At 42.4% G+C, this 15,877-nt stretch overlaps 1 protein-coding gene across 1 annotated transcript in view; it reads right to left on the reverse strand.

Moving 5' to 3' along the window:
- Nucleotides 1–208: 208 nt before the first annotated feature.
- Nucleotides 209–15,877, reverse strand: part of map4k2 (mitogen-activated protein kinase kinase kinase kinase 2) — a 35,176-nt gene continuing 19,507 nt past the window's right edge. Inside the window, 23 exon segments of the mRNA XM_034164409.1 lie at nt 209–636; nt 3,816–3,873; nt 3,983–4,051; nt 4,142–4,228; nt 4,316–4,384; nt 5,347–5,524; nt 5,655–5,668; nt 5,671–5,718; nt 5,721–5,756; nt 5,826–5,884; nt 6,304–6,427; nt 9,263–9,323; nt 9,446–9,525; nt 9,639–9,723; nt 11,248–11,289; nt 11,387–11,559; nt 11,682–11,804; nt 11,807–11,846; nt 12,298–12,331; nt 12,937–12,975; nt 13,695–13,737; nt 13,810–13,869; nt 15,774–15,784. Coding sequence (XP_034020300.1) covers nt 549–636; nt 3,816–3,873; nt 3,983–4,051; nt 4,142–4,228; nt 4,316–4,384; nt 5,347–5,524; nt 5,655–5,668; nt 5,671–5,718; nt 5,721–5,756; nt 5,826–5,884; nt 6,304–6,427; nt 9,263–9,323; nt 9,446–9,525; nt 9,639–9,723; nt 11,248–11,289; nt 11,387–11,559; nt 11,682–11,804; nt 11,807–11,846; nt 12,298–12,331; nt 12,937–12,975; nt 13,695–13,737; nt 13,810–13,869; nt 15,774–15,784 — 1,621 coding nt within the window. The 3' untranslated portion in view covers nt 209–548.

A 15,877-nucleotide genomic window follows, 5' to 3' on the forward strand; every position in this document is an offset into this window, starting at 1 on the left:
TTGTGCTTTATTGTAGTGCACTTTTATTATCGGAGGTTCTTCTATTTAGTGTTTTGATTTCTGGGAAAGTCTGATATAATTAGCTATACTACTATAATAATAATGAATGTGTGATTTTTCATTGTATAAGTCACACTGACGTTTAGTCACAGGAGCTCCAAAAGTAGTAAATAACTAACTTATTCTCCGGAAAATACAGTGTGTGTGTTTTGTATTTATCATATTGTCCATAGTTGTTTTCACAATTAAATGTATAAAAAGTCCTTTCAGAAAGCTTTCTATCCCGGATGTTCTCTTGACTTTTGTCCACACTGTGTGGTCCGTCAGAATCATCCTTATTAGAACATTTGCAGCTTTACGTGGGCTGTGGCCCACTCAAGTTAGAACTCCAAGGATGTTCACGTCTCGTCTCCACATGTCCACTGACACATCTGGTAGGAGGGCTGAATGCCACACAGGGTCCGTGCCACTGTCAGGTACACTTTGAAACACTGCTTTGTTTCCATCCGTGGAAGCCGTTCGTGGTCGTCTCTGGAGTGAGATGGAGGTCAGTAGCTGTTCTCATGTCCGGTCAGGATGTACAGGTTGCTCAGCGCCGAGGGCTCGTCTGTCGGCGTGCTCTGAAGGATGATGTCCCTGAATAAAGGAGAGAAATATGTGAGAATGCCACAGTATAATGACAGTAATTCATTTTAGTGCATGGGTCTGACTTACGGCCAGTGTTGCCACAGTTACTTTGATAAAGTAATCCAATTACTGATTACTTCTTGAAAAAGTAACTTAGTTACTTTACTGATTACTCAATTGTAAAAGTAACTAAGTTAGATTACTAGTTACTTTTTTAGTTACTTTCTCCAGCTGCCGACAACAACCCTCTGCCACCTCAACATGACAATGATACCTGTTTTGCCAAAACTCACTTTATAGTCACCCTTTCTTGACTTCAATGAATATAAATACTTGTTTTATAAAAAGTAAAATCATCTTTCTTGACCTCATATTAAACTGTTGACAGCACTGTAACAGTAAAACTTGCCATTTCTAACCTACATTGTTTATAAATGTAACTATTAAATTCTAACATTTTTCTAACATTTAAATTCTCTATAAACATTTTACTTGTCGAAATTATTATTATTTAAGTAGTATTAGTAGTTGTAGTAAAAAAACGGCTTCAAACTGGACCTTTAATCTAGGGGTGCTGGGGGGGGCACATCCCTCCCCCACGCCCTCATATCCATCTGGATTCACCCCTGCTTGGCGTTGACGCACAAAGAATGGATAACATTTATTTATGCAGAAAAACATGACCAGATTTACAGGTAAGAAAGTTTTATTGTGTTTTCACATCATGTGGTCCCAGAAAGAGAGTTAGGTGCATTTGAGTGGAAAATAGTGTATAGTTTGTTGACGTGTAGTGGAGGATCAAGCTGTTTTTAAACGGCAGATACGGAGCGGCTCAGCTCAGAATTCTAAATAACAGGAAAAAAAAGCATAAAAATATCTTTGTAAAGCTCAGTGCAAGTGTGCTGTTGTCACCGACTTTAAGAGGTGAGGACGAGTCGTAGCTGCTGGCAGAAAACCGCGGATTGAAAAGTTCACAGCTCGCTGAAAGTGGAGAGTGCAGTTGAACCCCGACCTCCTGCCCATGGACCAAGTTTAATGCTGCTATCAACACCACAATGCAAAATAATAGTAACGCACAGTGACTTGGAGAAGTAACTTTAATCTGATTACTGATTTGGAAAGATTAACGCGTTAGATTACTTGTTACTAAAAAAAAGTGGTCAGATTAGAGTAACGCATTAACTAAGTAACGTGTTTTACCGCATCACTGCTTACGGCGCCAACAACACTTGATTGTGACCTACTTTAACTGGGACAGAAAGACCACAGAGGGCTCACGGGTGAAACCGTTAACATTTGGGGCCACAGAGCATGTCAGAGAAGAGTTTGAAATGGAACCCAAAATGCAGGCAGAAAAAAAAAAAAGGATGGCCGATAGTGAACAGTCAAATTATCTGGGGGTGGTAGACCAACCGAGGACAATCCAGATATCAGTAGAACCACCAAACAGCTGAGAGAGGACAGTCAGAATGTCAGGGGAACAGCAGGACAATCGACAGAAGATGGTCTTCTGGGGCGAAACGGGTGAATAGCCGACAGAGGACGACTGGGACGTCGGGAATGTCCGATTATGAGGTGAACAGCTGGAAAGCCAGCACAGGACAAAGTGATGATCAGTGAGAAAGGATGGAAGGCTGATGGTGGACAGATTGTAAGGAAGGCAGTCATAGCTGACACAAAGTAGGGCAGTGACAGAGGAGTCAGGTCTTTAGGTGGGTGACCCAGTGTTGGCTACACTATGGCAGAGACAGTCGGAGGATGGCTGGGTGGTCCTGCCAGAGGTCAGACATTATCTTCAGGACAGCCAGGTGATCTTTCGTGAGCTGGGACATCCTCTGGAGTGTGACTTGGAGAATCCAGCTAGGTCAACCCTCCAAGGAGGTGACTAGTGGGCAGCAGCAAAGGCGGCACGGTCACGTAAAATGGTATGATTATTGATGCCAAATTCAGTGGCATGGAAGAAACATTAATTCAATAAAAACAGAGGTCAAATGGAGATGTTTAAATAACAAAAATGTTATTTTAAGCATTATTTTAAACATTCAGACATAGTACTTACTAAAACTAGTGCAGTGCCCGTAGACGTTTGTACTTCAATAGAAAACTGGGAGCTTAAGTAGATTTCTCATGGATGGTCATATGAGGTTGTGTTTGAAGGTGGAATGTACAAAGAGGTGTACTTATATATTACTATTTGAATGTAGTATTTCATATTGGGGTTTTTTTTAATCAGTTTTATTATCAATTATAAGAAAATAAAAGGATTCCTATTAAACAGGTTATTGGAAGAGACAGACAGAATTAAACAGAACATTTATATATTTGAAACAGCAAATCCTCAGTACTCCACCTCCTGAACACAGTTTATTTAAACTTGAACTCACAGTAAATATAAGACTGTATTCGGCTTATTTACTTAATGAAACGTTGTACAAATAGTGGGAAATTCTAAGATTTTATTCAGCTGATGTACTGGCTGAAACATTGTACAATTGTAGGAAACTATAAGATTTTATTCACCTTATGCACTTACTGAAATTTTATACAAATAGTAAGAAATTTGTTGCGTTACCAAAAACCAGATTTTAGCAAATGTCTCCTCAGTGTTGTCAAGCTACACTCAGTCACAAGGAACACTGACAGCATGCCATTCACAGTAAAAGTATTTGATGGGATGCTGGCATTAAATGTTTTATTGTGAAATGGTGCCAGCAACATGAATTATCTGATGTTGTTTAACTTTGCTACCAGTAACATCATTGAGCCGGCCATCTTGGAAGTATGAATATTACAATGTTAATCAAAATAAAGGTTCCAAAATAAAGCTTTCGAAAATGACTTCCAAAAAATTTTCATAATAAAGGACGCACATCATTGTGCCATGTGCAAGCCACACCTGAAAGCACACAAACACACACTTTTATAGATAGATACGTAGATTAAAACAGTATGATCGTAGTTCTATATACCTACTGAATAATGACAATAATATTACTGACTGGAGAAAACAACAGATAAATGAGTTTTAATATGACAGTAATGTGCCAAATGTTATATGTCAGGTTGATGATAATGAGGTTGAAGATTTTAGTGAAGATTGGCAGATTCTGCCTGAAGTACCAAGGTGCTGGACCTTCTACTGAGACCAAAATATTCAGGGACTTGGAAAAGTTCTTCTACTTCCCTACCTGTTTGTTCCTAAAACTCTGAACACTCGCGTGTCATCGGTAATCTCTTGTGTTACCTACAAACACACAGGCAGAATTTATTGATGCTGTGCCAACATTAGTTTGACAAATTTTAAAAACCCGGTACCAGCACCTGACCAGGGCGTGGCTCGAGTGTGATCATCACCTGGTTGAATGAAAGCTCCTCCCTTTCAGGCCGTGTTTCCAGAACGCCAGCACGCTGTCCTGCAAACAAAACTGACAGAAAGTGTCACTCAGCTGCCGGTCCGATGCACCGCTCCGTGTTCTAATGGGCACGAGTTGTTTGTTTGTTTGTTGTTTTATACCCAGAGTTTCGATGGCGAAGTCAAAGGTCATTTCAGCAGCCAGCTCTTTAGATGGAAGTCCTTGTAGGTTCACAATCTTCACAGTCTCTGAATGATGAGAAAAGAGGTGCAACAGGTCATGAATCAATATGACAAATGTCTCAGCAATTTTTCCTGAGATGACAGGTGACTTACGTTCGAATGCGATTAGGACGGTGTCTCTGTCCATTTGGGTCACTTGTACTGCCCTGAATGACCCGCTGTCTACAGACGGGAGACAAACACAAGGTCAAAGACTCAATTCACCACATTTGTTGATGATGTGGATTAAATGTGGCCTGTTGGGTCTGTTTTTACTTTTAACAGATTGTTCTGTCTCATTAGTGTCACAGGTTTTTGGACACGTGTCCTGCGGCGTTACGTCCAGTTATGATTCCATGTCCAAAAACCTGTGACACTAATGAGACAGAACAATCTGTTAAAAGTAAAAACAGGCCCAAACAGGCCACATTTTGAGTCAAGGATGAACGCTGTGAAAACAGAACACTGACAGGACTAATATTTTTGGAGAAACTATGGATACTAGCTAATGCTGCTAATTACATTCTGGACTAACACGCCATTCCAGCAGGGGGCGGTAAATCATCATTATATTAAAAGCGTGAATCCGTGCGTGATTTTATTTAGTAAGTGGAATGTAAGTACATATAGAATTGTAAATATATGTTAGTAAAAATAGTCATGGATGACATTGAAATTGAAAACAATTATTTCCGTTGTGGTCCATTTAAAAATCAAATGACAAAATAGAAGTAATAATAAAATAATAATAATAATAATGATGATAATGATAGTGTGTATATGATAGAAACCTAATTTATAAATGCATTAAGACAGTAAATTTACTTTTAAAAAATGACATAATTAACGGAAATAAAAGGGTTGAGTTCTTCTAAAAACTGTGAGGGCTAAGATTCTAAAAACATTCTGGACTCACACACTATTCCAACTCATTATAGAAACTCTGCATAATATATTACCACCCTTGAAAAATGTCAGCTACATATTTTATAAACATCACCCAATCTAGAGCCCATGGATCCCACGGACAACACGCTAGTTACATGTAATATATTAAACTAAAATCCCAGGAACGGTTGGAGGTATGTGATCCTAGTGCTCGTCTATTTACACGGACTAATCTACAGTATCCACACACATCCCACCTGGCTCTGAAACCGGTGTTCCATTCAGCTCCACAATTTCAAATTTCAGCTGCTGACTGGCTGGAGGTTTTCCGTTACTGCAGTCTTTCACTCCAACACACAGCTGGGGAAACTCATCGGTCACCAACACCAACAGCTCGAATATCGGCAGAGACTCTGGCAGCCTCACGGTTATGTGCTGGTGAGAAGAAGACGGAGAAGCAGAAGTGTAAAGTTGAACTCCACCATACGGCTGTCGTCGGTTTCAAGCGTTTAGAAGGCAGATACTGATTTGTTTTTTAGTTTGGATCCTCAGAAGCAGCACAAACCTTTAGCTGCATGATTTCTGCAGCGGCTCATACCAGAGCAGCAGCACCAGGCCCGACGGCACTGCCCACACAGAAACGTACTGACCGTGTACGGGTTTCTCGCTAAGAGACAAGACTTCGTGTTACTTTATTAATGCTGAGCAGCCACACATGAAATTCTGCATCACCTACCTACGCTACATCTCCTGCAACCTTTAGTGTCGGGAATCTTCACGGACATGGAAAACTTCCTGTTGATGGAAAAGTAACACAGTTGGGACGAAAATCCACCTTTACTTGCAGAAACTCCCTTGCTGTAATGATTCTGTTTGACTTCCTTGATATAAGTCACCAAAGCCCAAATTGCTGAATTTCTGCATGCAGTGGGACACACCCACTGAGGCTGTCTCCGCTCTGGAAGACACGCCCACACATTCTGTAGCAGACCAACCGTCCCTCTCTTGACATGTCCTGTTAAAACCTAACATGAAGTATGACCTTTAGCTTAATTTGACCACAAACGCTCAAACATCATAACTGTTTAACTCAAACAGTTTGGAGCCGATATGGATTAAATATGGAGGAAGGGTTGTGTGTCAGTCTCGGGTAAAGTCCTTCCATTGGTGACCTGGGTGTTGGACAGTCGAAGCACGGCGGTCGTTCGTCTCACCTGTGGCTCATCCTCTCAGTGAAGCGGTTGGTGCTCAGGGACAAACTGCCCTGTTTCTTCTGCAGATGTCCTCTCTGGTCAAATAGCGCCGTCAGACTGTGGGAATAAAGCTGGGACGACTTCCCTACAGCACATACAGTTTTTAGTATTATTAAGTGAGCAGCAGAGAAGAATGACAAACTTACTGGATGTTATTTAATGCAGTTTGGTGAAAAGAAATCATCACATGAGCACAGACAGAGAAGGGAACAGTGGAGCTACCACTTCATGCAGCAAGAGGCAAAATGAATTTAATCGATACATTATTTATAATGCAAATGTAGCGGCTGCACTCTCTGCTTCTGCGTTGTGTTGTTGACTCCTCCCACTCACTCCCCTCAGGACGTGAACTCACAATCTCCAGGATTCGTCCTACTGAGGTTTCAAATCTTGGATTCTATGACTTGTGACTTGTTTCCCCGTAACATGATAACTAAGCATGGCACATGGTACAAACTGTTCCTTTAATACCACACTAACTCAACCAATAATTTGCATCACTTTTTACCAAATTGAAGCAACCTTAACTTTTGACCCCTGTACAACTGAAACCAGTCTTTGTCACCATTCTTGTTGTTTTTTTATCCCATGACTCCAGAACATTCAGTCAGAGATTGTCCAAACTGTACCTTTTTGGAATCTTTATGTTCCTACAAATAAATAGTTTAAAATATTATTGGAGTCATTTTTAAATTCTGAACCCTGTGCAATCCTTCAACTGACCCATACCTGGCTGCCTACTGAAAATTCAAGTGGCCAGTCTGTTTTTTTTGTTTTGTTTTGTTTTCCCAAAGAGTAGTATTTGTGCTGAATTTGGTGCTTACATCACCATTTGAAGGATTCATCTGTAAATATTCTGTTAACCGGTGCCGTCCTGTTCACACCGTGTGTGTGTCTCACAACAATTATACTGAATTCATGAGATAATGTCAATTTATGCTTTAAGCATAATCACAGACAAAGAAATCATCAAAAGTCCTTAAAAAATGAGAATGCATGACAGAACTGAACAAAATAATGCATACGTACACTAAAAAAAAAACCCTGATGTGGAGAAACTCTGCAGCAGAACCATCCCTTAGTTTATGCTGCTATAGACGTAGACTGCTGGGGGGGTTCCCATGATGCACTGTTTCTTTCTCTTTTTGCTCTGTATGCACCACTCTCGCATTGTAATCATTAGTTGATCGATCTCTGCTCCCCTCCACAGCATGTCTTTTCCTGGTTCTCTCCCTCAGCCCCAACCAGTCCCAGCAGAAGACTGCCCCTCCCTGAGCCTGGTTCTGCTGGAGGTTTCTTCCTGTTAAAGGGAGTTTTCCTTCCCACTGTAGCCAAGTGCTTGCTCACAGGGGGTCGGTTTGACCGTTGGGGTTTTACATAATTATTGTATGGCCTTGCCTTACAATATAAAGCGCCTTGGGGCAACTGTTTGTTGTGATTTGGCGCTATATAAATAAATTGATTGATTGATTGATTGATTGATTGATGTTCAAGAGCAGAAAATCACATTCAGCAGGTGAGAACTCTGAACTTTAATAGACTGTTATTTTCCATAAGTATTTCATTTATTAGATCTTGAGCTTATTGTAGGTTGTTTTATTGTTCAAGCAGCAAAATGTGACCGAGGAGGAGAAAAAAAACAGGATGAATTCATCACACTAAAATGAACCTAGTCATAATAAAAATACAAGCTGGATATTTTTATGTTATTTTTTTGAAGTTATTAGGCTGCAGCTATACGTTTTATTTATTTCAAAATAACTTACCTCTTATTTTATTCTTATTTATTTCAAATATGGGGAGTCAAATTCAGGCCTGCACTGTTCTCTTCAGTTTATATCAAAGTTTTTCCTGCACATGTCATGTAGTTTTTTCTTCTTTATAAGAGTTTGGTGTTTACATTGTTCTACAAAGTTAAAAAAAACAATAAAATGTTAACACTTTTCTTTATAGCAGCTCTGTAATTTCAGAATGCAACCAAAATGTAGGAATGGATGTATATAAACAAATAAAATGAAGATGACTACAGAAAAACATGCAGGATCATTATGCCCCCCCCAACACATTTTCCGTATCATCCAAAGTTTTCTGATTTGAGGTTGTAAAAAAAAAAACCAACTATTAAAAAATATACATAGCTGAACTGTGTATAGAAAAACTTTATAAGCTGTGTTATCTTTATTCATTCATTTTAAAGGTCAAATGTGTTTTGTGCTCTGAGAAGAATTTTATTTGTGGAAGACGGGACAAAACTGGCTCTGGTTGACGGTAAAGGTTGCAGACCCCTGCTCTGCTAAAACCCGGGCCCTGGCCCTGTGGCTAGAGAGTCCTATTAGCTGTTACTGACTACTGCTGCACCTCAACTCCTACCGGCTTCCGTCACACAAAGACTGCATTAGTCAGCAGAAGTTAATGAGTCAATCCATGTTATTCTACCAGGCACCAACTGAGAGTAAACTGCTTCTTTTTGGTAACTGAACAGATTATACAAGACGGAAACATTTCAATATTCTTTTGTAAACATTATAGAAAAGACTTAGTTTAGCTGGTTTTCTGTTGCTGTTCTTGTTGTATCTCAGTCCAAACAAGTGTTGTACTGAGTAGTATAAAAGTTATATTCCCTCTTTCTATTCCACAGTGTGGTCTTTCGGGTAGAGAGCATGATTTGTTTTATTTACTCATTCACTAAGGATATTTTTTTGTCATTTAGAAGCTGTTGTTTCTGGTAGCATAGCAAAACAATTGTTAATTTTGTGATAAAAGCATGGAATTTGGCACACATATTCTAAATTAATGTTTATTTTCAGATATGGAGCCATCCTGGAGTTGACCTCTAATGAGTTACAGGGGTCAATAAAGAATTACACAGGGGTCAAAATTTAAAAATGCTCCAATCATGTTACATGAGGGGGTTAGTTACCAGATATGGACATCAGCACGTTGTTCATAACATACAGCCACGGGCACCGCTGAGGGAGCAGCTGGAAGAAAAAAGAAGAAAATAAACAAAAAAAAATTGTCAACATTTTTGGGTGACTGACCTTTTTGGATAGTGTTATTTATTGATTTTATTATTATTATTATTATTATTATTATTACTGACCTTCTCCAGCGTATCTTCGTGGAGTTCGTTGAGGTTGAGTGTGTAGGTGCCCTCCTCTGCCCCAAGAATAAGATACTGATCTACAACGGAGAAATCATTCAAGGAACAAACGTTTCATTTTGCCACAACTTTCAGCCGTCAACCTTTCTGGCATTCGAGACCACTCCCCCCAGTTTGGACGCCAACAACAAACCTCTCGTCTTTGGCAGAATCCAGGTGACAGCAGAGTGGATTTTAAGAGGACAGCCATTAAAGACTTTGGAGAAACAGGCTCCCATCTATAAAACGAAACAAAACAAAGGCCTCAGACATGTTCGGGTTCCAACACAAACGGGGCATTCACGACGACAACTCCATTCATACACTCCAGCGCTACTCAAGGATCTTCCAAAAAGACCTAATGGTATAAATACATAGTCAACTTAGGTCACTTGTTATGGTCCAAGACTCACAACCGTAGAGTAAGACGAGAAGCACCGGGACCCTGAAGACTTTGACCCTTGTTCTCCTGCAAAGATACTGGAATGTCCAACGACCTAAAGACTCTATAAGCTATTCTGAGGTGTCTCCAAATCCCAAAGGCAACACTAGATAGATGGGAACCGTCAAGAGGTGGTTGCCACTCAGAACCTAGGGTGGTTTCATGGTGTCAACATTTGGCACTTGTGCATCCTGGCAGAACTGATGTGACCTATATGGGACCCGAGGGCCATTGGTGCTTAACCCCGGATGCTATAGTGTAAAGTGTTTGAGGAACTGACAACCCCCACTGCCTGGATGCAGCTCATGTCTGACACAGGTCACCCGGTCTGATGCAGGTCTCTGATTTCGGGTCTGACGCAGGTCTCTGATCTCCGGTCTGACGCAGGTCTCTGATTTCGGGTCTGACGCAGGTCTCTGATCTTCGGGTCTGACGCAGGTCTCGGGTCTGACGCAGGTCTCCTGATCTCGGGTCTGACGCAGGTCTCCGGTCTGACGCAGGTCTCTGATCTCGGGTCTGACGCAGGTCTCTGATCTCGGGTCTGACGCAGGTCTCTGAGCTCGGGTCTGACGCAGGTCTCTGGTCTCCGGTCTGACGCAGGTCTCTGATCTCAGGTCTGACACAGGTCTCCGGTCTGACGCAGGTCTCTGATCTCGGGTCTGACGCAGGTCTCTGGTCTGACGCAGGTCTCTGATCTCGGGTCTGACGCAGGTCTCTGGTCTCCGGTCTGACGCAGGTCTCTGGTCTCGGGTCTGACGCAGGTCTCTGATCTCGGGTCTGACGCAGGTCTCTGATCTCGGGTCTGACGCAGGTCTCCGGTCTGACGCAGGTCTCTGATCTCCGGTCTGACGCAGGTCTCTGATCTCGGGTCTGACGCAGGTCTCTGATCTCGGGTCTGAGGCAGGTCTCTGGTCTCAGGTCTGACACAGGTCTCCGGTCTGACGCAGGTCTCTGATCTCGGGTCTGACGCAGGTCTCGGGTCTGACGCAGGTCTCTGATCTCGGGTCTGACGCAGGTCTCTGGTCTCCGGTCTGACGCAGGTCTCTGATCTCGGGTCTGATGCAGGTCTCTGGTCTCCGGTCTGACGCAGGTCTCTGATCTCAGGTCTGACACAGGTCTCCGGTCTGACGCAGGTCTCTGATCTCGGTCTGACACAGGTCTCCGGTCTGACGCAGGTCTCTGATCTCGGGTCTGACAGGGGTCTCCGTCTGACGCAGGTCTCTGATCTCAGGTCGGACAGGGGTCTCCCGGTCTGACACTGACAGAAGTCTAACTTGTTAATGCAGTTTTGGTTTTAGTTCGCTTTGGACTGCACACTTACGTGGACAGGCGGTGTCGGAGGGAGTCCATGACAATCAGCCCTCTAGAAACATAAACATCACACGTGACACACGTCACGGCACGTTACTTGGTTAGCAGAGGACTCAAACAACGTTTTCTGCCAGCTGGTTCAAACTCACCGAGTCCTCGGCCTTTCTTCGCAGTGTGCTCCACTCAGGTGATAGCGGTGTCTCTCTTTTTGGAGACGCTGCACTGTTAACTTTCCTCTCTGCAGGTGCAGCGTCCCCTGCAGGTGAGTGCAGGTCACTGCAGCGCTGTCTGACATCCTGTATAGCCGAGCATCTGGCCAGGCCTGGTGACAGGGATTGAAGGTCATCGGGTTTGACGATTCCAGAATCAGCTCGGTGTAACCACGACCGTCAGCGTTACAATAAAACTGGCTCGTTTCACGGACCGCGGCAGGTTGTGATGTACCTGTAGTGGAGGCGGGGTCAGTGATGCCAGTGCTGTCGGGCCCCAGTGTGCACGTCGGTCTCAGTGTCAGCTCCTGCTCTTCTGCGTTGGGACACAGAGAGCTGAAGGTGGGCAGGGACACCGCGAGGGGCTGAACAAACCGCTCTTCCTGCCAATTTGACCTCCCTAAGACACAAAACACACGAAGAAGAACAGTACTGACGGGTAACGCACGTGTTACATGATGCCACCTCACAAACCTTCACAAAGTCAGCACGGACACATTCCACCAGGTTGCCATGGTGGAACTATACCACTATACAGGGTACCACGATAACTAAGAATGACAGATGGTACCATCAGGATGTAAACAAACAAACAAAACAAACACTTGTGGCCCTTTGTAGTGCTTTGTTGCAATTTGTAGTCCATTGTAGTGCTTTGCTGTCCTTTGTAGGTCCTTTGCTGTCCTTTGTAGTGCTTTGCTGTCCTTTGGTGAAGTCGGCAAATCTCGAATTAAGTCACATTCACAAGATTTTTGCTCTCAGATGTTGATTGTGATCATTCTGTCTGGGTTCAGGTTCCCAGTTCAAGAAGACGAAATACAACTTTAGTTGTTGTTTGTTGTGCTACTTACATCACTAGATGGCTCCCGCCGAATGGTTAAGCTCCTGGAAAGTAACAGATCAACAAAGGCCTGATCAGATAGGTGATGAATCCAAAAGCGAAAGGAAATCATGTCAGGAAGCATCATTGTGTCAAAACACAAACAAACAAACAAAACAAAGAGAGACATAAGGGGCGGGCAAACAAGCACTCAACAAGATCCTGCAGAAGCAGTATAAGCACGTAAAAGTATATAAAAAAAATTGAAGCAGTGGGTTGTGCACAATCAGATCTTTGGGACATTTTCAAAGGTCAAGTTGTACAAAATTTGCATTTCCAGTTTCTTATTAAAGTACTAAATTATGTTAAATATCTCCAAAGTCTGACTGCGGATTAAAAGCAAAAGCCTGTTTCAGTCCTCTGAGACATATGTCACAGAAGACCACATGTGGACTCCTGCTGCTGTGAGACATGCCCAGTGGGGCTGGGCTACATCCTGCGAGACACACCCACACAGCCTTTGGGAAAAGGGGTGTAGCTAGCAGCAGCTTCTTTCCATTTAAAGCAACAGGCAGAGAGAAAAAAATTATGATCTGCTTTTAGAGAAAACAGGGCTCACAGCGACATCATGTGGAAAGGGGGGAGTATTGCGGGTCAGGAGAGGTCCTACCTGAGCTGCAGGGCTTGTTCCACACATTCCAAAAGGCTCCTGCAACAGGAAGACCTGCTGTTTATCCAACTACGGGCCTGGCTGCCTGCTAACAACAGGAGGGAAGGAATCGGGTCCAAGCGGACGTACTCTGATCACGAGGCTGCGCGCTGATCACAAACCAATCATTTACCAATATCCATAATTACAGCACTGAGCCATGCTGATATACACAGGACTACATCAAAACTCAAATTCTACACAGCCGTGCCCCCACCCCACCCAGCGAGCTGCTGACCAAAAGGGTTTGAACATATCAGACAGGCTGAGTGATGAACGATGCACACACAGAATTAGAAGATTTCCAGTGTTTAAAATAAAAATTGTGTGTTAAGAACACAGAGGAGAGAGTCAGCATTTAATACTAAAATAAGTATATTGACACTTACAATTTCGCTGGGACCACCCCTGGACCACCCTAACTGGCTGAGTACGGTCTAGCCCGTTGGCCGAGTACGGTCTAGCCCGTTGGCCGAGTACGGTCTAGCCCGTTGGCCGAGTACGGTCTAGACTAGCCCGTTGGCCGAGTACGGTCTAGCCCGCTGGCTGAGTACGGATTAGTCTGTTGGCTGTGCTAACTATGGCGAAAAACAACACAACAACAACAAAATTTGTGATGGTAATATTTTTAATTATTAGCCTCTGGATGTTTGTGTCACAAAGCCAATCTAATTGTCCAAAAGAGAAGAGAAAGAGAGAAAGAGGTAAAGAAGTCTTACGGGGAGGTGTCTTCATCTCCTGACAGACTCCAGTCATCGTCATGCTGGAAGGAAAAATGGACCTTTAGTTGTACTTCACTGCGCTGTCACAAACAATGCTAAGAAATGGTAAGAAAGGCGGTCCACAAATCAGGGTATGGCTCCGTCACCTTCCTCAGCCGGGGTCCGAACTTCACTCGGGTCAACTGCAGAGAAAGACATTGGAACAAGACATCACATGCATCACATATTGATCAAAACACGACAAACAGATAAATTGTCTTCATCCAAAAAACAAAGAAATCAGCAAGGATCAAAGTCCAACAATCATAACTAAAAAGATTAAAAACAGATGTGATAAGGATCAAAGATAATCAATAATGTTCAACAATCAGGATCGTCACTCAAAAATGTGATAAGGATCAATGTTCATCATGATAACTCAAGACAAAACAGCATGATAAGAAACAAGATCATCACTAAAGTTCAACAATCATGATCAAAGTTCAACAATCAAGATGATAACTCAGACAAAAAAGCATGACAAGAATCTAAGATCATCATTAACTTCAACAATCTGGATGATAACTCAAAAACCGTGATGAGGATCAAAGATCATGTTAAAGTTCACCAATATGGATCAAAGTCCAATGATTAAGATCATAACTCAAGACAAAAAACCATGTGATGAGAATCAAAAATCAACATTAAAATTCAACAATCTGGGTTAAAGTTCAGCGATTGGGATCATGACTCAAAAAATGTGATAAGAATCAAATATCATCATCAAAGCTCCACAATCAAAATCCAAGTTCAGCAATCAAGATCAAAGGTGAGGACAAAAAACAGATAAAGTTCAAAGATCAACATTAATGTTCAATAATAATGATCCAAGAACAGCGATCAGGAACAAACATCAATAATAATTAATTTGACATATGCCCACATATGCCAGCATTTTAATAAGGCTGGCATACGCAGGCTACATAAAGGTTAAATTAAATAAAAAATCATGAAGATTAATGCAATCTAAAATCAGTGACCAAGAATAAAGTAAGATCAATGGTCAAGGAAAAACCACAGGTGACAAGGTCCAAAGATAAACATCAAGCACAGGATCAAAGCTCAGGATTCTCCTCTTGATCAAAACAAGACAGACATGTACAGTAGGGCAAAAAAGTATTTAGTCAGCCCCTGATTGTGCAAGTTCTCCGACTTATAAAGATGGGAGAGGTGTGTAATTTTCATCATAGGTACACTTCAAGTATGAGAGACAAAATGAGAAAAAAATCCAGAAAATCACATTGTAGGATTTTTAAAGAATTTATTAGGAAATTATGGTGGAAAATAAGTATTTGGTCAATAACAAAAGTTCAGCTCAGTACTGTGTAACATAATATTTGTTGGCAATGACAGAGGTCAAACGTTTCCTGTAAGTCTTCACCAGGTTTGCACACACTGTAGCTGGTATTTTGGTCCATTCCTCCATGCAGATCTCCTCTAGAGCAGTGATGTTTTGGGGCTGTCGCTGGGCAACATGGACTTTCAACTCCCTCAACAAATTTTCTATGGGGTTGAGGCCTGGAGACTGGCTAGGCCACTGCAGGACATTGAAATGCTTTTTACGGAGCCACTCCTTCGTTGCCTGAGCGGTGTGTTTGGGATCATTGTCATGCTGGAAGACCCAGTCACATTGCATCTTCAATGCTCTCTGTGATGGAAGGAGATTTTGGCTTAAAATCTCATGATACGTGGCCCCGTTCATTCTTCCCTTAACACGGATCAGTCGTCCTGTCCCCTTTGCAGAAAAACAGTCCAAAACCATAATGTTTCCACCCCCATGCTTCACAGTAGATATGGTGTTCTTGGGATGCAACTCAGCATTCTTCTTCCTCCAAACACGACTAGTTGAGTTTTTACCAAAATGTTCTATTTTTGTTTCATCTGACCACATGATATTCTCCAAATCCTCTTCTGGATCATCCATATGCTCTCTGGCAAACTTCAGACGGGCCTGGACCCGTACTGTCTTAAGCAGGGGGACACGCCTGGCACTGCAGGATTTGAGTCCCTCTCTGTGTAGTGTGCAGCCTTTGTTACTTTGGTCCCAGCTCTCTGCAGGTCCTTCATCAGGTCCCTCCATGTAGTTCTGGGATTTTTGTTCACCGTTCTCATGATCATTTTGACCCCACAGGATGACATCT

Source organism: Thalassophryne amazonica, chromosome 23, assembly GCF_902500255.1.
Source record: "Thalassophryne amazonica chromosome 23, fThaAma1.1, whole genome shotgun sequence".
Taxonomy (NCBI): Eukaryota; Metazoa; Chordata; class Actinopteri; order Batrachoidiformes; family Batrachoididae; genus Thalassophryne; species Thalassophryne amazonica.